At 36.2% G+C, this 26,744-nt stretch overlaps 1 protein-coding gene and 1 pseudogene across 38 annotated transcripts in view; one reads left to right on the top strand and one right to left on the bottom strand.

Annotated features, from left to right (window-relative positions):
* Positions 1–26,744, top strand: part of COBLL1 (cordon-bleu WH2 repeat protein like 1) — a 194,026-nt gene that overhangs the window by 94,814 nt on the left and 72,468 nt on the right. For 25 of the 38 annotated variants that reach the window (XM_074009326.1, XM_074009344.1, XM_074009325.1 and 22 more), the window contains 3 exons: positions 5,596–5,784; positions 19,562–19,763; positions 21,818–22,046. In XM_074009326.1, the coding sequence (XP_073865427.1) occupies positions 5,596–5,784; positions 19,562–19,763; positions 21,818–22,046 (620 nt within the window). Of the gene's footprint in view, positions 1–5,595; positions 5,785–19,561; positions 19,764–21,817; positions 22,047–22,887; positions 22,927–26,744 lie in introns of all 38 variants that reach the window. The other 13 variants (XM_074009324.1, XM_065525582.2, XM_005573338.4 and 10 more) reach the window with 1 other exon arrangement.
* LOC123568215 (small nucleolar RNA U3) lies at positions 1,578–1,655 on the bottom strand (annotated as a pseudogene).

Below are 26,744 nucleotides of genomic sequence, written 5' to 3'. Positions count from 1 at the left end.
TGCCATCTGTTTGATGACCCTTCTTTTTCGTTTTGTATTATTTAATTACGCGTTGCATCTTCTCGGTTGTACTGCGCATTCATTGTGGAAGGATCTTGGTCTTATTCACATTGCTTTCCATTTTTCAGGAACAAAGGTAACAAATACATTATTAAATTGAAATAACAACTGGGAACATTAGGATGTTTTCCTAGAAGTCTTGTGTAAATGCCCCAGTGTGGTGGCTGCTGCCTGTAATCCAGCACTTTGGGAGCCTAAGGTGGGAGGATTGCTTGAGTCCAGGAGTTCAAGACCAGCCTGGACAACATGGCAAAACCCGGCGTCTAGTAAAAATATAAAAATGAGCTGGGCGTGTGCCTGTAGTCCCAGCTACCCAGGAGGCTAAGGCACGAGAGTCGCTTGAACCTGGGAGATAAAGGCCGCAGCAAGCTGAGATTGTTCCACCGCACTCCAACCTAGGTGACAGAGCCAGACCCTGCCTCAAAAAAACGTTCTGTGTGAATGGTTTTTCAACTAGTGCTTTGTCCTACTTTCCCTGTCTTAAAAGAAATTGGCTTATGTATAGTGGTTAGAGATGGATTTTCATCACAGACTCAAACTACCTGAGGAAGTAAAACTGTCACACACCGACATCAAAACTGTGAGTGAGAGGAGTTCACTGCAGTGTGCAGTAGACAGGGAACACTTCCCCGTAATTACGAAGTCCTCAGTTATCCCTTGCTAATAAAGCCAATGTGTATTTTTCATTCATCTTGTAAAAAATAAAACATAATCAGTTAATTTTTTTAAAAAATCCCAGATAAGTATGAAAGCTCATTTTATCTTTTGGTGGTAAGGACTCTTTTCCTTCCCAATTTTAGGCGTAGGTAGTGCATCTTCTGTGGAAAGTAGTCATTGAATTCACTCTTTCAGCAAATATCAGTGCCTGCTATGCGGCAGGCATGGTCCCAGAGATTCTGTGTATTCCAAATGTGTGGACAAGGTGATGGAAACAAGTCCCTAGTCTCATGGAATTCATTACCCTTTAACGGAAGGAGACATAAGTATGTTGCTCATTAACCCTGTGGCCAAAAGTAAAGCAGAGAGAAAGAGATGGGGGTGTTAAAGTCAGGAAAAGACACTGTAGACAGCCTGGTATTGTGGATGTGTTCAAGAAAAAGGCAAGAGTCCTGAGATTGGAATGCAGTGAGCCTAGGGAGAAAGTGTTAGATAGGGGACTGGAGAGGCCGGAGGTAGGGAGGAAGGAAGGACCTATTACAGATGGTCCCCTGCTTGCAATGGTTTGACGTATGATTTTTCAACTTTATTGTGGATTTGTCAGAATGTAACCTCGTCATAAATTGAGGGACATCTGAATTTATGACGCTTTGAATTAGGATTTTCTGATTCTATGATGGGTTTATTGGGGATATTTGTTACATTTTGATTTTATATTTTCAATTTAGGGTGGATTTATCAGGTTGTAATCCCATCATAAGTAGAGGAACATTTGTATAACACTCTGGTTGAGGCAAGAAACCACTCGAGAATGTGAGAAGTGAGGCAGTGATCTGACTTGTATTTTATTTTATTATTTTATTTACTTATTTTTCCACACATTCAGAGAAACTTCTCTAGTAATGAACTACAGAAATGACCCCTGAAAGTTTAGTCATCTAACTTGTATTTTAAAAAGATCACGCTGGTTGGTACGTTGATACTAGATTACAAAGTGACAAGGTTGGGAGTGGGGACACCAGTTGGCAGCTTGAGCAGAGGTGTTTGGTGATCCAGGTGGTTGGTGGATTCTGGGTCTATTTATGAAATAGAGCTGGTGGAATTTGTAGATGGATTAGATATATGTTTATATGAACAAGGATTTTTGGCCTGGACAAATGAAAGAAATGTGATTGACTGAGATGGGAATACTTGGAGAATCTTTTTAAATTTCATTTTTGTTGCTATTACCAAAGTTACTTTTTCTTTCATTGTACTTTATGACTAGTTTTTGCTGATATTTATGTAGACTATTGACACTTCCATATATGACCTTTGTACCAACCCACCTTACTGAATTCTCTTATAAAATGTTTCAGTCGATTCACTGATTTCTCATCTCTTCTGATTTCTCTGTGCAATTTTACCAAACCATTTAATTCTAAAAAGTACCGTTTTCTTTTATGGCTCTATTCACTTTCCTCTGCCTGAAATATCATTTATTTCTTGCCTTTTCCTGTGTTTTCTCTTCATTCTTCAAAACTCAGCTCATGTTTCCCATCTGTAAGACATTTCTGGATTCCTAGGAAAGTTCCGTTTTCTTCCTGTGACCTGCGGCTGCACCATCTGCATACCCGTGTTAGAGCAGTCATCAAACTTAATGGTAATTTTGCCTGCCTGTCAATCCTTTGGGGCTATGAACCCTTCAGGAATAGGAACTGAGTCTTACTCATCTTCACTTTTCCTGTGTTTAGCTGAATCTGCTCTGATAATTGTCTGTTATAAAATAAATATTTGTTATACACGAGTGGTCAATTTCTGCAGATTTAAAAACTGAAATTTGAAATTGGGGGCATTCTTCTTTACAGGGATTTTTATAAGCTTTTATTCATTGTAACAGTTTATAAAAATGTAGTTTTGCTACTTTAAAGTTCATATGGGACCAAAAAGCCCGCATTGCCAAGACAATCCTAAGCCAAAAGAACAAAGCTGGAGACATCACGCTACCTGACTTCAAACTATACTACAAGGCTACAGTAACCAAAACAGCATGGTACTGGTACCAAAACAGAGATATAGACCAATGGAACAGAACAGAGCCCTCAGAAATAATACCACACATCTACAGCCATCTGATCTTTGACAAACCTGACATAAAACAAGAAATGGGAAAGGATTCCCTATTTAATAAATGATGCTGGGAAAACTGCCTAGCCATAAGTAGAAAGCTGAAACTGGATCCCTTCCTTACACCTTATACAAAAATTAATTCAAGATGAATTAAAGACTTAAATGTTAGACCTAAAACTACAAAAACCCTAGAAGACAACCTAGGCAATACCGTTCAGGACATAGGCATGGGCAAGGACTTCATGTCTAAAACACCAAAAGCAATGGCAACAAAAGCCAAAGTTGACAAATGGGATCTAATTCAACTAAAGAGCTTCTGCACAGCAAAAGAAACTACCATCAGAGTGAACAGGCAACCTACAGAATGGGAGAAAATTTTTGCAGTCTACTCATCTGACAAAAGGCTACTATACAGAGCTACAAAGAACTCAAACAAATTTACAAGAAAAAAACAACCCCATCAAAAAGTGGGCAAAGGATTTGAACAGACGCTTCTCAAAAGAAGACATTTATGCAGCCAACAGACACATAAAAAAATTCTCGTCATCACTAGCCATCAGAGAAATGCAAATCAAAATCACAATGAGATACCATCTCACAGCAGTTAGAATGATGATCATTAAAAAGTCAGGAAACAACAGGGGCTGGAGAGGTTGTGGAGAAATAGGAACAGTTTTACACTGTTGGTGGGACTGTAAACTAGTTCAACCATTGTGGAAGACAGTGTGGCGATTCCTCAAGTATCTAGAACTAGAAATACCATTTGACCCAGCCATCCCATTACTGGGTATATACCCAAAGGATTATAAATCATGCTGCTATAAAGACACATGCACACGTATGTTTATTGCAGCACTATTCACAATAGCAAAGACTTGGAACCAACCCAAATGTCCATCAATGACAGACTGGATTTAAAAAATGTGGCACATATACACCATGGAATACTATGCAGCCATAACAAAGGATGAGTTGATGTCCTTTGTAGGGACATGGATGCAGCTGGAAACCATCATTCTCAGCAAACTATCACAAGAACAGAAAACCAAACACTGCATGTTCTCATAGGTGGGAATTTAACAATGAGAACACTTGGACACAGGAAGGGGAACATCACACACCAGGGCCTATTGTGGGATGGGGGAATGGGGGAGGGATAGCATTAGGAGATATACCTAATGTAAATGACGAGTTAATGGGTGCAGCACACCAACACGACACATGTATACATATGTAACAAACCTTCACGTTGTGCACATGTACCCTAGAACATAAAGTATAATGAAAAAAATGTAGTTTTGTTGCTCTTGTAAAATAAGTGTTTTCTGAAGTATAGTATGTTCTATTATTATACCACTAAGAGTTAAGGGCTTGTAATGTACAATGTAGGAACCTCGCTTCAATCTTTTCATGATGAGTCATATGTTAAAGGAGTTGGAGTCATGAGACCTTAAATTTTGAAAATTCCGAATAGGTAGATGTTATATATTTACTTACGAAGAAGCCTTTTGATCTTGTTTGGTTCTAATGTTTGCCTAGCAAGTAAGGATGGGAAGAATTGAAATCTATATTTTTCTGAGTGGAAAGGAGTAGTATTCATTCTTCTAAAACCAATTAGCCTTTTATAAAGGTAATATTTTCAAAAACTTTAATTCACAGTGTTTCAAATAAAACCATAAATATGTCATTACTTATAGTTTATTTTCACATTTTACTTTTTCAACCCATCAGATCTTTGGATTGGCCAATGTAAGTTCAGAATGTCTACTATTCCTGTTATAAGTTAAGAGGTTGTCTTAGTGACACAAAAATATTTGTTAGAAAATTATTAGTAATGTTTTTCATTGAAGCAGATATACTATTTATCAAACAAGCCATCATAGTTCATTGCTAGGTACAGTGGGAAATATAGCCATCTATGTGCAGTGGGAAATGCAGCCATCTTTCTTGCTTTTGTTCTTTGAGTTAGGGTCTCACCATGTTGCCCAGGCTGGACTCAAACCCCTGGACTCAATGCATCCCTCAACCTCAGTCTGCTGAGTAGCTGGAATCTCTGCTGTGTGCCACCACATCTGGCTAGCATGCTTCATGCTTCTTCTTTTGCAGGGAGTGATAAGTGTAGATAGAGAGTTGAAACTGGTACCCAGAAAAAAATACTTAAAAAGTTACATCTATGGAATTGGTATGTGCTATATTAATTCAAAGAAGGAAGAAATTCTGTGGAAGGGGTAGTTTGGGGCAAGCAGGGTGGATTTAGCTAGTCTTTGAAGGATAAGGTAGGGTTTGTCTGAATGGAGAAGCAGAACATACTACATCGGAAACAAATAGGATGAAAGACCCAAAGGTAAGAGTTACTGTGAAATGAGAGAGTGAGATACTGATCTTTATCCTGAAACATTAAGGATTTTTGTAATTTATCTCATCAAAGAAAATAAATTTTCCTCTTGACTTGCTAGAGTGAATACACAGTAACTGAATGTAATAGAGGCCAGTGTAAAATCTCTTTATCATGTTTCTTTTTACGTCCAAGTAATATAGGCATAGTACTCAAACCAAAACAAAATGCTAACTGGAAAAGGAAAAAAAAAAATCCGAATTTGACCATCTGACACTAACAGTTAACATTTTAGAACATTTTTTCTAGATGTGAAAAACAGCTATATATATATATAAACTCATATATATATGAGTTTATAAAATTGGATCATATTAAAAAGTTACCTTAAAAATAAAATATTTTGTATTTTTTGTGTTTTATTTATATTTTAGGAGAAAACCAAAAGCCAAGGCACCACTTCCTCCAGCTGAGACCAAATATGCTGATGTCTCTTCAGCTGCTGATTCTGTAGAATCCACTGCTTTCATCATGGAACAGAAAGAAAACATGATAGATAAAGACATTGAACTCTCAGTGGTCCTACCTGGGGACGTTATCAAATCTACTACTGTTCATGGCAGGTACGCTGGAGTGAATGAAATATCAAGACCTCCCCCTTCTTATTCCACCATTGAAAGCCTCTGTGATATATGTCTTGATGTTTGTTCTTTGAGAAAACGCTTCATTTATCACTCAGTTTAGTTACCTGTTAAAAAAAGAGTGCTAAAATGGTGTTAAAATTTTTCTATCAATGTTTTAATATCAGTGCTGTGAATTCCACAAGCCCAATTAAATGTCTTGAAATCTGGAACCCTTTCATATCTCGTTAGTTATCTAACAAGTTTTTAAAAATAAGCCTTTCCTGGAGGAATGGCCATCAGTTATACTGATTTTGTAAACCGAACTTACAAAACAAGCCCAGTGACCCAAAGGAAAATCCTATCCTTTTCTTCTCAAATTTTTCTTCCCTCTTTAAGCCGCTTCTTTAAGTTTGCAAAACTCTTAATTTTAAGAGTTGTATTACTCTTTATTAAATACTTTTGTATTTATCAAAACAGTTAAATCTGTCTGTAAATTAATTGGCAGTTTTTTTATTTCATTGAATGATTTAATTAATTTATTTAAAATGTGGGTGAGTTAAGTAGAAAAGTAAAATCAAACTTTATCCCAGCAAAAAGGAAAGATGTGATTTAGAAGACTGATATTTTTAAATACCTTTGTGAAAATTGGAAAAATGGAACAAAGCCAAGTGTAATTTTCCATTTCACTTTGAAATGGAAAGTTACATGAACTATAGACTTGGTCTTGTTCTTTCACCTTCAACTGCCTATTTGTTATCAGGAATCCTGTTTTAGAAATTTAAGCTGTTTTGACCTGAGCGCTCTCTGTGTGTGTGTGTGTGTGTGTGTGTGTGTGTGTGTGTTGTGTATAAGGAAAAGAATATGTTGGGTATTGCATTCTTACAGTCTGGTTTTGTCTAGAAAACCTCATTTAAGGTACCCTTAATTTTAAGATGTATCATTAAAATCATGTGTAACTTTACAGATTATTTAAAGTACATGAAAACAAAATAGTTCAGCTTTAGCAAATCATATAGTGTTATTTAGCTCTGATTACATTTGAGGAAGTTGCATTTTGCCATTTATTTTGTATTGAAAGTCATTTTGGAGATCACACATTGAACCCTGTTTATGAGATTGAGAAAACTGTGTCTCTGGTAGGCTCCCATCTGCAACCGTGGATGGCCTCGTACGTGTGAGAAAGGCATCTTGAAAGTTAGAGACAACGACCATTATCATCAATTCTTGAAATAATATTACTCTGGTTTTAAAAGGATAATGGATCTGGCTGGGGGTAACAAAGGCAATTCCTTTTTTTATTTTTATTTTATTTTATTTTTCCTGAATTCAAAGTAAGTAAAAAAAAAAAAGTCACCCTTTTTTTCTAGTTCTTCAGGGTTACAGGTGATGCTGGTTTCATCACATATACTCTTCAGAATTTCTTCTTGGGGATGTACCAGTCATCTATTTATATTGCCTTATTCTCTGCTTGCTATAAGTGAATCTCTGGGTTCTTCAGATTTTTTTTTAAACCTTAGTGACTTTAATATAAGGAGCATGTTTTTTCTCTCTGTCCTGTCACCCGTCATATTTATTTTAGACTTTTCCACATGCCACCCCGAGTTAACTTTTCTTCTCTTTCCTCAACTCTGGAAACGGAGATCCATGGTCAGCTTCCCTATTTCCACCAGAGAATGGTGGAATCTCATCATTTTAAAACTGTTCCAGTTCTTAGATCTTAGGGTTCCTTATTTGAATACTACCTTTTAAAACATCTAGCTTATCCACTTTCTCTTTAACTGAATTAGTTCTTCATCCTCCTCAAGTCTAATTTATGACTGTTCTGTAGGATGCTGCATTTTTCTTCATGTCTAAATTTTCATCATATCTATTTTTTCTTTATACCTGATAGATTCTGCATCAGACATTTCTCCTACATTTGTACTTACAAGCACCCTAGATTTTTGCTACCCTCCTTCCAGCATGTTTGCCTCCTCAGGTCCCTAAATCTGAGTAATTTTTCATCAATCAGCTTTGTGTTTCTGGGCCACCAACTATTTTGAATTGCTGTAGTTTTTTTTTTATCTATGAAAATGTATTGTAGCTGAATTGATAGGATTAAATATGATTAAATGAAATACTATCAGGGCTTGGCACCTATTGATTGGCTTCCTTGTTTTTTGTTTGTTTGTTTTGTTTGTTTTGTTTTTAATTGGGAACTGCTTTTCTTAACCCTGGCTCTCTTCATTTACCTTGCACCCTCAGATTAATCTAAAATGCCTCTCTGTTTGTGGTACTACCTTTGATAAAAGACTGCAGGACAGCAATTCAATATCAGATTAAAGAAGTCCAAACTACCTAGCCTGGAGATTGGGATACCTTATTTTCTCCTCCAAAATTAAGTAGGCTTTTCCTTCACCACCACTCTCCTTTCTTTCTTTCTTTCTTTTTTTTTTTTTTTTTTTTTGAGACAGAGTCTTGCTCTGTCGCCCAGGCTGGAGTGCATTAGTGGGATCTCAGCTCACTGCAACCTCCACCTCCCAGGTTCAAGCAATTCTCCTGCCCCAGTATCCCAAGTAGCTGGGATTACAGGTGAATGCCACCATGCCCAGCTAATTTTTGTATTTTTAGTAGAGACGGGGTTTCACCATGTTGGCCAGGCTGGTCTCGAACTCCTGACCTTAGGTGATCCACCACCCCCAGCCTCCCAAAGTGCTGGAATTACAGGCGTGAACCACTGTGCCCCGCCCTCCTTTGTGTATCTTAAGCTTCACCACATGACTCTTTGCTCTTCCTTTGTTCTTCTACAAATACTCTATTTCTTTCACCTCCATACTTTTATGAACTTTTTTTCCCCCCTGGTGTAACTCACTACCCTCATTTTCTACAGTTAGTTTATATAGCTCAGGTGAGATATTTTATATAAAGGCTCCCTGATCTCCCCGGAATCAAGAATTAGCTCTGGCTTCCAAACTCTTCTGACACTTTATATCATATTTATTACATACTGTTTTTTGCTGCAATGTATGTGTAGGTCTTAGCTTTCGAAGAAACTACAGAGCCATGAGAATATCATTACTTTTCTTTATAGTGCCTAGCACAGTTTCTTGCAATGTAGTAGGCATTTCATAAATTTATCAAAATGAATATTGTCTTCCTAAACACTTATGTGTAGATGGAGGTAGCAACATAAATGGTGTGAAGAAGCACTTGGAATGAGTCCTAGTTGTTTACCCAGAATCTTTTAAGTAAAGATATTTTCTCCAGGCAGGGAGCAAGGTAGGAATGCCCCAGATTTTGATTGCTTTTTAAATTTTGTTTAGGGCTGAAGAGTTTTTCTGAGAGTAGAATTTATATCAGTGTGTTTGTTTGTTTGTTTGTTTGTTTAGACAGGGTTTCAGTCACCCAGGTTGGAGTGCAGTGGTAAGATCTGGGCTCCCTGCAGCTTCTGCCTCCCAGGCTCAAGCAGTCTTCCCACCCCAGCCTCCCAAGTAGCTAGGACCACAGGCGTGTGCTACCACGCCTAGCTAATTCTTGTATTTTTTGTAGAGATGGGATTTCCCCCACATTGCCCAGCCTGTATATCAGTGTTTTTACTATGGGGTTACATTTAGGGACTTTGTTTGCAGTCGTTTTATAATTCAGACATGACTCATTGATGCTATGACTAATTTTCTATTTTAAGTGTTTGTGATTTAAAGTAGTTGTGTGATTCTGAATATCTTGGAAGTGTGATTCTGGGATATCTTAATGCAATCCAAGATGTTTAAGAGTCTGACTTGGTATATCTTAAAAGTGTGACTTGGGATATCTTTATAGTGCGATTAGGGATGTCTTGAGTGTCACAGCTGCTGCTGACCTATTGTTTCACAAAACTGTTTAATAATAACAACAAAAAGAAATGTTCAAATAGAAAATTATGTACTACTACTGATAAATGTTAACTGCCTAATGGGAAGACTCAATGATAAAAATAAATTTTCTTCATGGCTTTGTTACTACCATATAAAAGAAATATGAAAAATCTCAACAGAATAATACAAGAATTTGGTGGGGGACTAAGGAAAGTAATTTTAAGTGTGTGAGGGTTTCTTAGATAAACAGAGTTCTATATGTAACTCTGAAAAGATTTTAATGCAGTTTTTTCACGTCATATTTATGTTTGAGAAGTGTCTAGTGATGACAAATGTATGATAAATATAACCACAGTGTTATCTTCAGAAGAATGCACTTGTTTGTGCATTGATTTTCACAAAAGAGCTTGTTCAGTTTAGGGAACACAGTAGGGTTGGAGGTGCTCATAGACTTTATGCTCAGGGAGAAACTGACTATCCTGAATTAGGTTGGCAGCCATCTGCCAGCTTAACTATTTTTGGTACCAGGACTTAGTGATGCCATCTCTTTAATCTCTTAGTGATGTCATCTCTTTAATAACCAAAAGTCACCATGTCTCCACTATCTTGCCTTTGTGAGCCCCTGCTTACATTAAGGGGGCTTGCCATGCTAACCTGAAAACTCTTGGGCATTTCTAAGTATCCTGATACCATGGATGGTTGGACTGAAAGAAGGAGGAATTAAAATATTTTATTTATATATAAGATACAGTGTAGTACAGATGTATGTGTACGTATGTCTATGTGTATGTATATATGTTTGCACACATATATAAATGTGTGCATCTATGTATATGTAGACTGTGTATACCAAATCCAAAATCTCAAATGCTTCAAATTCCAGAACTTTTTGGTGCGAATATGATGCTCAAAGGAAATGTTTATTGGAGCATTTCAGATTTTGGATTTCCAGATTAGGAATGCTCAACTCGTGTAATGCAAATATTTCAAAATCTGAAAAAAATATGAAATCTGAAACACTTCCTGCCTCAAGCACGTTGGATAAGGGATACTCAACCTGTTTCTGTGTGTATGTGTATCATGTATATAATCGATAAACATCTTTTTCACCAGACAAAGCAATTCTTTGCCTTTCTAGAAATGAACATTAAAGGATACTACTGTTACAGAACTGGTGGCTCTTCTTCTCAGAAGATGCTATGTACTTCACAACAGCATAAGCAGTGGTGTCTGCTAGTACTTGGGAAAAGTTAATTTTTAATGAAAGTGAGCTTATAGACCAAACAGATATAGAAACCACATAGAGGCCGGGCGCGGTGGCTCAAGCCTGTAATCCCAGCACTTTGGGAGGCCAAGACGGGCGGATCACGAGGTCAGGAGATCGAGACCATCCTGGCTAACCCGGTGAAACCCCGTCTCTACTAAAAAATACAAAAAACTAGCCGGGTGAGGTGGCGGGCGCCTGTAGTCACAGCTACTCGTGAGGCTGAGGCAGGAGAATGGCGGGAACCCGGGAGGCGGAGCTTGCAGTGAGCTGAGATCCGGCCACTGCACTCCAGCCTGGGCGACAGAGCAAGACTTCGTCTCAAAAAAAAAAAAAAAAAAAAAAAGAAACCACATAGATTAAGGAAATATGTGGGTACATTTGTATATTATTCTAGGTCTTCATCTTATAGTCGGGTATCTGCTTCATAGGTAATTATTCCTCATTGAATAGGTATTAGTTCCTTTTTCTTCTCTTCCCTTTTTCCAGGCTAAACTTTTAAAGCAAAATGTTCAATTTGGGAAATCTGATAAGATTAACACGAATCCTTCTTAGCCTGTAGAGAGAGCATTCTATGGCCATGCTATCACACTTTCTTTCCTACAAGAGGGAGAAAGAAATAAGCACCATTTATAACAGAGGAGGATATTTCTTTTACGCACCTACTACAAATAGGAATTTGTTTTGATTCGAGCACACGTGAGATGTCATAATTGAAAACACAAAGAAAGCACAGAACTCCTTACAGTTTGTTCTAGACTTGCTGTGTGATCTTAAGCAAATCACCTCACCTCTCTGGGCTTTTCCCATAAAATAACCCAGAGACATGTCGCACATGCTTTTCGGCCTGATTTGCCTGTCCCATAACACCGGTTTACAGCAGAGTTGAGCCTGAGCTTTGACTGGCACAGGGTGGGTCCGCGAAGGAGCTTGGGAGCATTTTACATGGATTACAGCGCCACCTATTGGGAAAAAGTAGACTATGAAAAAAAGTGACAAAATCTTTTTTTCATGGTTGGATCAGTGTGGGGTTTTTGCTAAAAAAAGAAAAGAGTAACAGAACAGAATGGATCTAGAAAAATTTCTGAAGCTCACGTCATATTTATGTTTGAGAAGTGTCTAGTGATGACAAATGTATGATAAATATATGTATATAATAGGGTACTTTTTAAAAAACTGCCCAACATCTATAGGGTGGTACAAACCATGTTTAACTCTACAAGATGCTTAAATTTTGGTGTAGATCCTTATTCTGCTGTAACTGCTTAAAACAAAAGTTGGCATTTAACTGTGCAAGTACCTCAACATAACAGTACTACTTGAGTTTTTAATCGGTAGTATTTGAGTTTTTAATCATCCTGTCATCTAGGTTCTGTCACTGCCCTCTCATATCCCCCATGGCTCTGAGCCCAGGAGAATGTCAGCCTCTGTCACCTGCCTGCTCCCCTGGTTGGGAAAGGGGTGACAAAGTATTCATAAATGTCCTCAGAACATTGTTCCTGGCAGGGCCACCCTCTTCCCTTTGCTGTCCTGGCATCTACGCTTTATAATAATGACTCTCTTTAATTTCAGATTTTTAACTTAATTTAATTTTTAAATTTTTCTAGCGACAGGGTCACACTCCATTGCCCAGGCAGGAGTGCAGTGGTGTGATCGTAGCTCACTGCAGCCTCAAACTCCGGGCTCAAGTGATGTCCTGCCTTGGCCTCCCAAGGTGCTGGGATTACAGATGTGAGCCACCGTGCTCAGCCCTAATTTTAGTTTTTAAATTTTTGTGATTACAGTTGCAATAGTTAGATGTTTTAGAAAGTTGGAAAATACAGATAAGCCAAAAAATTGTAAATGCAATTTCATTAAGCAGGCCGATTGCAACTTCTAACGTTGTAGTGTCTAGCCTTTTATTCTTAGGCACGCACATCTATGTATACACGTATGTATGTACACACATCTGTATGTGCACTCTTCTTTTTTACAACAATATGGTATTATATTGTACATGTTATTTGTAACCTCCTTTTTTCAGTTAATGATTTCCATCTTTCATGTCAATAAAATTTTATCCTTTGTCTATTTTCAAATTGCCCCAGTTATAGTGAGATGTATTTGTGGTATTTTTGTTTTTATAAGTGGCATGTATGTGTGTTTAGTAGGTGTGTTCTTAAATCACCATTTTTATGACGGTAATTATTTATAATCAGCTGTGAGTATAACACCCAAGATAAACGACCAGATAGAGTCCAAAGTGGTTACTTTCTAAAAATTGTGGGGTTTTTTACATTTAGTAATATCTATTTTTAGTATGTTAAGAACTTATCAGCTTAGTAATCTGACCTATTACTAATTATCTTCAAATCTTAATTTCATGTATTTTCTTCAAAATGTTTCTTATAGCATAATAAGCATTCTCAATTTTGAGATTAGGTCTAGTTGTTTTGTGTACCTGGTACATTTCATTTCTTGCACACACAGACAGAGCACTGCTTCATTCCTGAACTCATTAATGAACTACATGGGTTAGCATAAGATTGATAAACTTAGCAATAGAGAATGTTTTAAGATTTCTGTACGATTACTGGTATGTATAATTGGGTTGTTGGTGTGCACTTACAAGGTACAGATACGAAACTAATACAGGGAATTGTTATCTATTTCTGAAAGAAGTGGGAAATCTCATAGGGATTTCTTCATTTCAAAGAAGAGCTTTTAGAGTCTTAAAAAAAAATTCTGCCCTCCAGAAAATTATTATATTATCTTACAAGAGAAAAAATTCTGTAAATACTGTTAATGCAAAGCAGACTCCGCTGAGTAATAAAATAACCCAAAATTCAATGTGGTGTAATAATATAGAGGAGTGATTATAATGTTCATTCAATCCTTTTCCACTTTTAATAATTTGCCTCCAGTTTTAGATGGACTGCTCACGTGTGCTCCCGCCTTAGGGAGCAGGAAGACAGGCATCTTTTCTGTGGTGATCCCGTGGTCAAACTCATTAGCCAACTGCCTTCAGGTGCATCGGCTAGGGGATGATTATCCAACCAGAGTTGTTATCTTTGGCAGAAGTAGTTTGGCATCCAGGTATATTCAAGAGATGATTTTATTTCCTGTGGGTGCACTTTGTGACTAGTTAACCCCAGTGGCGTCTCTGTTGGATGCAGGAACTGCTTAAAAGTTAATGTCCGACTTTTATAGCATTATGACTCCTTTATGGTAAAGCTAGACAGTCAGTAATTCCCAACCTCAAAATCTTGTGGTCAGGGTCAGCTTTCCTGTGTTACAGTGCTGAATGCTGAGGCTTCAATTAAATATTTAAAGCATTCAAACTAGTCTGAGGCTGTTTTTGGAAAAGATCTTAACCCTATTTAATGTTTATGTTTCACCTTTATGTAAAGATATGGCTTAGGCAAAACAAGCTTACTAATTATAAAAAGCAACAGAGCTTTCACCATGTTATTTTTTTCTAAAGCATATGAATCTCCTTTCAACAAGTATGCTTTCTCATGTGTCAGTTGTATTAGTCTACTATGCATTTGAGCCCATTGACTTTCAAACAGAATTAATCACTGTTTTCTCTAAATTCCTCATTCGACAACAGCGACCTGGCCAAGTACCTACAGATTACTAAGATGTGGTCCTGCTAGAGGGGAGCTCACATCCGTGTACACACAGAACCTAAATAACTTGTCGAGGTCACTCTGCTGCTTAAGATCTAAGTAAGATTGGCCTGAACCCCTGTTCCACTTCTGGAAGGTTCAATCCCCTTTATAATCTTATCGTAAACTCCCAAGAGTTTTACGTTCTTGGGGCCACCTCTGGCTCTGACTTTATGTCTCACCACCTCTGGATTCATATTTTTCAGTTTCTACTTCCGAAATTCCACTGAAATTATTTGACACCTCCCAAGGCTACCCAAAATTCATTGTGATGTAATAATATAGAATGATGCTTTGTAGAGTTACAGTAAGCACATCACATAGCAGACCATTGAAATTTGCATTTTAGATCTCCTGTTGGGTACTTTCAGCAACCCCGCCACTTTGTTATGTCCCTCCAATCCTGGCCCCTTTCCACTGGCTAGCTCCTCTTTCTGTCTCTGTCTCCTTTCTGCATTAGCTTCAATCCTATCAGCTCCCTACAAAATGTATCTGGAATCTGAGTAGTCTAGGCCACCACCATCTTCCACCTAAATTTTTGCAATAACCTTGTAGCTGCTGCCCCAGGCTATTTTGAATACAAAAACCAGAATGTAATCCTTTTAAAAAGTAGAGTAGATCACATCACTCCTCAGAACTGTTTGGAGGCTTTCTGTCTCACTCAGTAAAATCTCAAGTCTTCACTTGAAAGGCCTTTAAACACTACAAGATTATCACTGATTTTGTGCCTATTGTTTTCACCTTAGCTGACTAGTTTCTGTTTTTCTTTAAACACTTAGAGCACATTCCTGCCTCAGGGTTTTTGTACTTGTCAAAGCTATCTTTCCCCAGATATCCCAGGCCCTTCAAGTTCTCTATTCTGGTGTCATTTTTCAATCAGGACATTCCTAACTTCTTTCTTTGTTTTTTTTTATTTAAATTTTATTTTTTTATCAGAGCATGTATCACCACCTGATATTTTATATATTTTACTTTTTTCTTTTTTTCTCTTCTCTCTAGATCAGAGTTCCATAAACTTCATAAACTACAGTATGATCAGAATAGGCTGGAGTGCCTGTCAAAGCACAAATTGCTGTTCCTTGTTCCCAGAGGAATTAATGATTTGGGCTGGGGCTTGACAATTTGCATTTCTAACAAGTTCTCAGCAGATACTGATGCTGCTGGTCTATGTATCACACCTTGAGAACCAGCATGTTAGAATTACTCTATCCATTATGGCAGCCATTCACCACATGTGCCTACTTACATTGAATTTAAATTAAGTTGAATAAATTAAAAATTTGGTTTGGGAGTCCACTAGCTCAGTAACCACTGTGTTGGACAGTGCAGATATAGAACATTTCCAGTGGTGCAGAAAATTCCATTGGGCTTATTACTGTAAAACACAAACCACATAAAGATCCACATGGAGCTTACTATGGTGTAAGGAATCAGGTTAGATACACAACTTTTCTTTTTCATCCGATAATTTTCCCAGTACCACTTATTGAAAATTCAGTTGTTTCCCCAGAGACAATTCATATGCAGTATTAAATTCACATATGTAATTATGTATATTGCAGAACTTTCTGGATTGCTGCATTTATCTGTTTGGGAATAGGAATACTTTCAAGACAAATTTGGCTTCTGAAATTATTGAATAAAGAATTGGACCTGGAATTATAAAATGAGAGAATAAAGTCATAAAGAAGTTCTGTGGTTTTCAGTTGCCTCTAAAAGAGGCATTTTTAGTAGAAAACATGTAGGCAGTGTTGAGTTCAAAGGTCATGATATAGTCGGCAATTTTTTTCTTATGAAATCTGATATAGTGTGTAAAGTTTCTAGATAAATAAAGTGACTGAGGGAATAGGCCATTATATTAATATTCTTGACCAATTGTCCACCCCATTTATTAGATTAGAAAATTAATTTGTCACAGAAATACCAATATTTCTACACAAAGTATCAAATTGTTCTAACTTTTTTAAAAAATCAAAAATGTATTTTTTTAACATTTATATGTTTATACATAAAGGATGATAATTATGGCACAAAAATAGGGATAAAAACGAAACAAAACTTTAATAATTTTTTGTATTTTTGTTTTGTTTTGTTTTTTGAGACGGAGTCTTGCTCTGTCACCCAGGCTGGAGTGCAGTGGTGTGATCTCAGCTCACTACAAGCTCCGCCTCCTGGGTTCACGCCATTCTCCTGCCTCAGCCTCCCAAGTAGCTGGGACTACAGGCGCCCGCCACCACGCCCGGCTAATTTTTGTATTTTTAGTAGAGACGGGGTTTCACCGTGTTAGCCAGGATGGCTTTGATCTCGTGACCTCGTAATCCGCCCGCCTCAGCCTCCTAAAGTGCTGGGATTATAGGCGTGAGCCACCGCACCCAGCCATTTGTCTTGTTAACTTATGTATTTCTGGCAGAGATTCAAGAAAACTGTGTATTTAAGAAGTAAAATATGTTGGAAGAATAAGTGTCAATGTTTTTACATTTATTACTTGACACATTTATATATAAAGAGAAAGAAATACAGTCTGCATGTATCATCATTTACTCATAGACAACAGCAGACAGTTACCCAGTCAGTTGGCAATGAAAGTTCTCTCCTCCTCCAGCTAAACTGTATTTATAATTGTATTTAACTAGACATTACCTAATCCTTCTTAACTTTATTTACTATCAAAGAAAGTACTATTTCCAAGTCTAGAATTGGTATGTGCCATCCACTTGCTCTTGTAGAGTACCATATTACCAAAAAATCAACTTCCACAAGACCGTTTTGCTAGTCTCTCTCTGGATGAAATTTAAAATGTACTGTTTAAAGCAAAACATGGGCAATATAGATACATTTATGGGCATAGCCTGTGGCTCAAAAGAAGGATGTAAAACTCTTAAATAATATGCAACCATCTAATAAAGACACAGGGAATGTATTTTGAGAATTGAAATGTATTCCTGAGAATTGTTTTTGAATTGAGGGACTTAGAGCCTTTTATTTATTTATTTTTCTTTATATATATACAAGTAATAGGGTGCTACTTGTATGTGGGGGAGGAGAAGGGAGGTGTGAGAGACCATTGAGAAACATACTCCTTATCTTATAAAGACTGGACTGGCCCAGGAGTAGGCAGCGACCACAGAAAGTAGAAATGGGGGCTGAACACGGGATGATCTGAAATCTATGTAATGTAATGTTTGACTTCAAGACCACACAGTATCCAAGAGTGAATCCTTCCCCATCTCTGCAGGAGACTCCTTGTCTGGAAGAACTGCATCAGAGGGACTGCAGGCCTGGGAGCTTGCTGAGGGTGACATGCCATATGAAAACAGAGGCACTAAAATAAAAGTGGCATACCGAATGGCGAGATTTCTAGCCCCATTTCCCTGTCAAGTTCCCAAAAGCCAGTAACCAGGTTTATATCTCTAGTCAAGAAATTGGAGAATAACTTTTTACTAATACGTGCATTTCCCTTTTGAGGTGGGATGCAGATGTCTGGCTCCCCAATTACCCTAAAGTGAATCCCATGAACCTACACCTCCAGCCATAAAAATAGGATTTTCACACTGCAGTTCAGTGCCTTATTCTTAAGTATGAACTAACAGCTTAGAATCACCTGACATTTGGGGAAAGCACATGATACCAAAGATTTTTTAGTGTGCTTTCCTTAAGGGCTGACAGTATTAAGAAAGACTCAGAGACTATGTTGTTCTGTTGATGATATGAATGAAAATATAAGTCTGTGTCAACAATGAGAGTCTATGGAAAGGGAAGCAAAAAATTGGTAAGTATCCCTGAATTCCAAGTTGGGTATGAAAGTTTCTATAGAAATAAGTCCTGTATTACCAATGCTATTAAACATTCATTCATTATTTGAAATTATCTCATGCATTTACTTTATTTCTATTTTATGTTCTAGTACACGAGCTGATAAACTTTTTCTGTCATGGGCCAGGAAGTAAAAATAGTAGGCTTTGTGGGCTATGCCTATATAGTAGGTGTGGTCACGCTACTCCATTCTGCTGTTGTAACTAACACAAAAGTAGCCTGAGACGTTATATAAACAAATGGGCATGGCTATTTTATAATACAACTTTATTTACAAAAAGAGACTGTGGGCCCATTTTGACCTGCACATTGTGGTTTGCTGACACTTGGTTTAGTACATCCAGTAGAGTGTTAGATCTATGAGAACAGATATACTATAATACTTGTACTGTGATTCCAGTGTCTAGAGAATATTCATAACCTTTGAATGATTAAAGAATTTGTACTATGCCCTTTAGGATTTTGTGGACTTCCTATGTAGATATTTACAGTCTGTTTTCTAAAGCCAAAAAGGTGGTGGTGCTTGTTCCAAATACTTCATTCTTATGAGAACTTTGTAATCAATTCATAAGCTAAAGACTGCCAATATTGTATTACAAATAATGTGTTGTGAAGGACTGCTCTTGGGTAAGGAAAGGACTTCTCCTGAAACTTATAATTTGGAAACAATTTGGTAAAACATAAAAGTAGTTGTTGAACTAACACTAGGATCCATGCTGTCTTGACTATCCCAACACTTTTTAACTATTACAATTTTGTCTGTTTAAGTATCTTGTAGTTCAATTTTTTGCAGTTATATTATTTTTGTGATGATGATGATGATGATGATGATGATGATGATAATGACAGGGTCTGGCTCTGTTGCCCAGGCTGGAGTGCAGTGGCGTGATCTCATCTCACTGCAACCTCATCTTCCAGGGCTCATGTTGTTCTCTGGCCTCCACCTCCTGCGTAGGTGGGACCATAGGCACGTACCACCACAGCAGGTTATTTTTAAAAATTTTTTGTAGAGACAGGGTCTTGCCATGTTGCCTAGGCTGGTCTCCAACTCCTGGGCTCAAGCGGTCCTCCTGCCTTGGCCTGTAGCTTGGCCTATAGCTCAAATTTTAAGCTGCTTTTCCAAATACGATTTTGTAGCCTTGTTTATCTATTGAAGACAAGCATTCTAAGAAAATCCTCAAAATAATAACAGGTAATGAAATACTCTTGTTTTACAGTAAACCTATGATGGACTTGTTGATATTCCTTTGTGCACAGTATCACTTAAATCCATCAAGTTACACAATCGATCTGTTGTCAGCTGAACAGAACCACATTAAATTTAAACCAAACACACCAATAGGAATGTTGGAGGTAGAGAAGGTAATTTTAAAGCCAAAAATGTTGGATAAGAAAAAACCTACACCTATAATACCAGAGGTAAGAATTCCATTATATCTTTTGGTATCTTATGGCTAAAATATTAAGTTGATTTTTCAGTCATTAGCAGCTCATTGTAAGTGAAATGAAAATGGACTTTCCTGATCAAATTTGATGTGAACGTAGGTATTATGTTTTTCTAGGCCACTGTGTTTAGGATTCAGTTGGTTATTGATCCTTGGATTCAATAGAATTTGGGCAAAACTTTAGATTTAAGTGCTCTAAAATGATATCTAATATGATTGCATAAGAATGTAACAATTATGAATGATTTGTATTTTAAGCTCCTTTTAAAAAAAGTATTTTATATGTAAAGGAAGGTTTTAGAATCTTTTCATGCAAATTCATCTAAGAATTTCTTAAAGTAATATTTTAGCTTCTGCGTACTTGGTAAGCAGCAGTCGTAACTTACATCTATTTGTGTGTGTGTGTTTTTGTTTTTTTTCTCACTCTTCATTGTGTTTGAATTAATAACTTCTAAACTATTAATGTGTGCTGCACATTAACTCCATTTTCTTTAATGTACAAATTCCATGCAAAAATTTTTAACCACATCATTCTAATATCATCAGTCCTTATTAAAATTGTTTTATTGCTGCACGCAATAGGGTAGAATTTTATGGGTTTCAACAAATACTCTTTCATTATGAACATCAACCATTTTCATTTTATAATATATATAAAAGTTTGTATATTAAATTGCTACATGTGACTTAAATATACATATTCTTGCATTTTCTTCATGTTGTTATGAAGCTTTTTTCAAAGAAGTTGAGTTTTTGAAAATATTAAAACATACTTGCTTTCTGCAATATATGATTTAATATTATTAATATGTGTTAGGACATTGGACTGCCTTCTGTCTAGACATTTGTTTCTGTTTAGGTGTTTATTACCTATCCCTGCTGTTTTTCTAGGTGGAAATGGTTATATTTATGCTATTGCATGGGATTATACAAAGGGTTTTAGTTTTGTGAATGTATGTCTTTAAGGACCTGCAAAATGTACATTTCACTTAGTATAGTCTCATGTAGCTAAGTTCCATACAGGATTTAATTCAATTACATGATGAGATGCTTAAAATCTTCCCAGTAATTTTAAATTATCAGTACTAGATATCTAATGAAGACATTTTAATATTCTTTACTAAAATATTAAAATTAGCCAAAGTAGTAATAGTAACAACAACAAAAGCTAATCACAATAGTCAGTGTTCTCTTATTGATCAATGACTATGTGCCAGAAAGTCTGCTAAGCTTTTCATATGGATTATCTCATTTATAATGTTTCAGACAGAAACAAAATTTTAGTGACTTAACCAAAATACCCCTTTTTTTTATTGAGGCAATAGAGAAATTATTTGAAAGATAAATATTCCTCAAAGGGTAGGATAAAATATACATAATTTTGTACTATGTACATCTGCTAATTTTAAACTAAATATTTTAAGGAACAAAGTGAAAACATGAGTGGTACTAGATATGAGGCTAGTTTGTTCTTTTTTAGTTTAAAATCTAATTAAAATCTTACTATAGAATGGTTGGATTATTTAATAAGAAAACTAATGTGTTTGCTTCTAAGAACTTGCTTTGGATTTAGGAAGTAACATTAATCAAAAAGAGAATTTCACACCAAAATAGGAAAGTACTGTTTGGTGGCTCACGCCTATAATCCCAGCACTTTGGGAGGCCGAGGCAGGTAGATCACCTGAGGTCGGGAGTTCAAGACCAGTCTGACCAACATGGAGAAACCCTGTCTCTACTAAAAATACAAAAAAAATTAGCCGGGGTGGTGGCGCATGCCTATAATCCCAGCTACTCGGGAGGCTGAGGCAGGAGAATCGCTTGAACGCGGGAGGCGGAGGTTGTGGTGAGCCGATATCGCGCCGTTGCACTCCAGCCTGGGCAAAAAGAGCGAAACTCTGTCTAAAAAAAAAAAAAAAAAAAAAAAAAAAAGAATGTGTAACTGTAGGTTATCTCATTATTCTAGACATTATTGTAGAATGTTTGTTTCAGTAAATTATGATACAAGTATGGCTTTAATCTGTGTTTCAGAAAACTGTGAGAGTAGTGATTAATTTTAAGAAAACACAGAAGACCATAGTGAGAGTGAGTCCACACGCATCGCTTCAAGAGCTTGCCCCTATTATATGTAGCAAATGTGAGTTTGATCCATTGCATACAGTATTGTTGAAAGATTATCAATCACAGGAGCCCCTCGACTTGACAAAATCTCTTAATGACCTCGGACTAAGAGAATTATATGCAATGGATGTCAACAGAGGTAAGACAGACTTCTATTTTATTTATTTAGTGGGATGTATATATTTGTATATTTTTGTGCATTGTGTTTGCATGTAGGTATTCTCAAGTTCATAATGGCAGTTAATGGGTCCTATAGATAGAAGTAATTGCATGGCATTAGGAATAAGAAAACAAAATGTTAATAAATACAAATCAAGTTAAATATAACATTTAACTTAATTTCGGTTATTGAAATTGGAATTAAAACTTGTCTTTTTAGCCATCATCTACATTTTATATTTTTTCTTTCTCTGATTTTTTTTTGGGGGAGGCGTAGGATTTAACTTAATTCTTCATGGCTTTAGGGCTTAAACAGAAAATAAAAATTTACATGTAAATTCGTTGTTATTCTAATCAAGTGTGAATTACTGTAGACTCATTATGATTTTGTCTGAGTCTTAATTATCATTCAAGTTTGGAAGTTTCTTGCTAAATTTTTTCTAAGGTCAACACCAAAAGAAGTTGGCTTATGAAATGAATCAATCTTACTCAAAAAATTTTTGAAATAGCTTCCAGTTTTAATCTATAGAAATGATGTAATGTATTAAAGTTTGGAGATCTTAGATAATGCTGGTTTGTATGATGTCTAGTAGACAAATGCAAACATTTATTCAACATGAATCTGTTTCACTAAGCGAGATAAAAGTTTAGTGAAGCTGACAATTATTTACATACTCTTTGCATAGGGACTTCAAAATTTGTCCTGAGGTTGTGGCTTTATATAATCCATAAACTACTTTTTCAACTCAGTGATGTTTTATACTTGAACAAACATCATCTTCACAGTCAATTTACCCTCTTTTATACCCCTCCTTCTGTAGCCACTTCTGTTACTGTCTTCAGTAAGTCATCTTTACAAGGTAAGATGTACGAATCATAGAAACAAATTATAACCGGAAATTGGATATATTGAAAATAAGCTTCTAATTTTACCTTTTCTTAACATCACGAATATGTTCATTCTGTAAGAGATTTTAACCTAGAAAATATTTGGGTTTTATTTCCTGAAAAAATTTATAGGTTCCTTCCCCTTGATTTCCAAATTTAATTGTAATAATTTCATTTCAACAAATGTTTAAAAATTATTCTAACAGTGTGGGAAAACATATTCTTTACTCTCATACAAGGAAAAATGATTTGCTAGGATCTTTATTGGGTACAAGTGCTAATAGCTTCGTAGTAACAAGGAAGCATCTCAGATTATTTCACTGAACAGTAATTCAGAATAATGATGTTATATTAACCATATGAAATTTTGCAGTCATTGTTTGTGAATATTTTGTAATAACATGGAAAATGCTTACGTTGAAATTAGCTTTTATACCATATAAGTGTGTTTAACACAATAGGTGAATAAATGCTTTTATATGAAATTGCTAAAAGGAAATACATAAAAAATTTCAATTGTGGTTACCTTTGGGTGGTAGGGTTATGGTAGGTGATTTTTTTTTTATTATTTATTTTCTTTATAATACAGAATTACATAATGGGCATGCATTCCTTTCGTAGAGAAAAACTGTATTAAAAATTGTCCAATAATAAATTGTAGATATCATCTTTCACCCATTAAGAAAAGTCTCAAATAATTGATTACCCTAATAATTACCAGCTTACTAAAAAAACAAGCCTTAACAAACTGCATATATTATGTGTTATTGAAATCTCACCTTCTACTTCTATAATAATAAGAGATTAGAAATAGTGATCTCTGTGGTTCTTTCTAGCAACAACATTTTATTACTTGTACTTGACCTTTACTCCTAACTTTGCCTAATCCTAAGCAAATTCCATAAACTTTCTGGCCTCATTTCGAGGTTGTCGAATGTATTGGTTTCTAATATCCCTTCCAGTAATGGAAGGATGTGGTTTATTCAGAATATGAAATGTTGTGGATAAATCTTAAGAGAGTGAAATATTAAAATTAAGAAAGCTTTACAGCATCAGAATCTACAAGGTCATTCCAAATGCTGTCAGTGCCCTTGCCTCCTTATTTTTTCTGATACTATTTTGAAAACTTAGACGTTTCCATGCAATTATTTTTAGCCTGCCTTTTAGAAATAGAAATAGGAAACTACAGTATTTGAGTTGCTTTTCTAAGTAAGCTCAAGGCTTTGCTTGTCTTACTGTTTAACCTGACTTGCTATGATCCCTGATATAGAACTTTAAGTGAAAACTTAAGGGCTAACTAGTGTGGAGGATGACCTGAAAATTTCTTCACCAAAAATAACCATGTGGGCCAGGCATGGTGGCTCATGCCTATCATTCCAACACTTTGGGAGGCCAAGGTGGAAAGATTGCTTGAGCCTAGGAATTTCAGACCAGCCTGGGCAACCTGGCAAAACCCCATCTCTACAAAAAATGCAAAAATTAGCCGGTTATGGTAGCACATGCCTGTAGTCCCAGCTACTTAGAAGGCTGAGGTGGGAGGATCACCTAAGCCCAGGGAGGTCAGGGCTGTGGTGAGCCACGACCCTGCCAGTGCACTCCAGACTGGGTGACAGAGTGAGACTGTCTCAGAAAAATAAATAAAAATAAAAAATAAATATAAAAAATATTCTGGTTGTATTTATTGTATTGCACAACCATATGAATTTTTCATCTACTGTTCTAAATTTAATTGTGCATCCATATGCAATAAGTGGTGTATTCCATCTTAAAATGAAATAGTGGCAAATCTAAAACAAAAATACAAATATAAATAATCTTTAAATGGAGACCAGTTTTAGTTCTACTGTTTAATGTCTATTCGTCTTTGTGCAAGTTATTAAAATTCTCTGTTCACTTATAGTTACTGAGAGCGTAATGGAGTAATACCACTGCTTTCATATATATATATTTTTTATATCCTGCAGGGTAAGTGCTAGCATCTTCCAATGAGAAAAGGGGCTTAGAGTGATAACTTTTGATACTTCCCTCACAAGGTCATTCTAAGAAATATATTAGGCATGCAAAAAACTTTAACTATAAAGTGCTATGCACGTGTTCATTATTATTAGTTGCTAGCATTGTGAAACTCATTGTGCAGAATGTATGCTGCTTATTGAATATTTGAATCATCAGATTTAAAAGTTTTACTTTGTAAAATAGTTTTCCTTTCATATGTTATTGAGGCATTACTGTATTTATTTGGTGCTAACTAGCTTTCCTTTCCTGAAGTAGTCCCTATTTTGCCATAATTTATTTTGGTTTTTTTTTAGACAGGTATTTTAAATAAAAGCATTTAAGACTATATATTTATCTCTTAGTTTAGCTTCAGTTGTGTCTCACAAATTTTAATACACAATATTGTATTTCAAATGTTATTGAAATTGTACTGTGATTTACCATAAAATCCATATGTTGCTTAGTAGAAGAAATATTTTTTGAATTTTACAGATCACCACTCATTGCTTTTCCAAGGCTTAGGAAAATTCGCTACTCATTTATTGAAGAAACCAGGTCGTAACTTATTGCCAATGTCATTGAAATTTTATTTCAGTGTAAATTTCCCCTCTATTTCCTGTAAATTGATGGTTAAATCTAGAGGCTTGATCAGATTTTGGCAAGAGATTTTTTTGGCAAGAATACTTCACAAGTGTTGCTATGTACTTCCATCAGCAAACATGTAACGACAAGTTCTTTTTTTCTAATGTTAGCCATCAATGATCTTTGTCTACATCTTAGTTAATTAGGAGTCGAAAAATAGTGAAAGTCTATTCCAAACAATATTACTAAAAAAGCAAGCTTCCCCGTGTCAGCTATATGACTGCTACAGAGGTTGAATTCAATCAGAAAAAGGTAGAATAGGCCAGATGTGGTGGCTCACGCCTGTAATCCCAGCACTTTGGGAGGCCACGGTGGGTGGATCACCTGAGGTCAGGAGTTCGAGACCAGCCTGGCCAACATGGCGAAACCCCATCTCTACTAAAAATACAAACATTAGCAAGGCATGGGGGCGCACGTCTGTAGTCCCAGCTACTTGGGAGGCCGAGGCAGGAGAATTGCTTGAACCCAGGATGCGGAGGTTGCAGTGAGCCAAGATCACACCACTGTGCTCCAGCCTGGGCGACAGAGTGAGATTCAAGAAAAGACTCCATCTCAATAAATAAATAAAAAAGAAAAGAAAAGAAAAAGGTATAATAAAAGTTTGATGATTTCCTCTCATCAGTTTTTAAAATAATGGACTGGTTCTCCAGCATAACACAAATGTGAACAAAGAGGCTTTTTTTTTTAGTATCATTATGAATGTATGAAATTAAACACATGTGACATGTTTCAGTTTATTGAGTTACTTTTATGATGTCCAAATTATCCTTTTACCGGTAGAAACCATCTCAAGTTGGTTCCTGAGTCCTTTTAACACAACCTGGTAGACTTTGACAGCATTCTTTCTAGTATGGCTAGATGTCCCAAGCTTATCTTGTACATTCCTTAATACCAACAGAGAATCAACCATTCTCAAGTAATCATGGTTTCTTTTAATGGGAAATGGAATTTAGAGCCAGTTTGGGCCAGGGAGTCCCAGCACTGTTGGCTGTGTCATTGTTTGTTGGCCCTTCAGTTGATATTAGGAGATGCTTTTTGGAAAATTTTATATAAATATTATGTATGCAACCTTGAGGTTTGACATTTGCCATTCTAACTAAAGTAGGGCTTCCTAATTTTCAGCAGTATTAACATTTGGGACAAGATAATTCTG

This window comes from Macaca fascicularis, chromosome 12 (assembly GCF_037993035.2).
Source record: "Macaca fascicularis isolate 582-1 chromosome 12, T2T-MFA8v1.1".
NCBI classification, from domain to species: Eukaryota; Metazoa; Chordata; class Mammalia; order Primates; family Cercopithecidae; genus Macaca; species Macaca fascicularis.
Note: the sequence above shows the minus strand (reverse complement) of the source record. Positions and strands in the feature narration are given on the sequence as shown.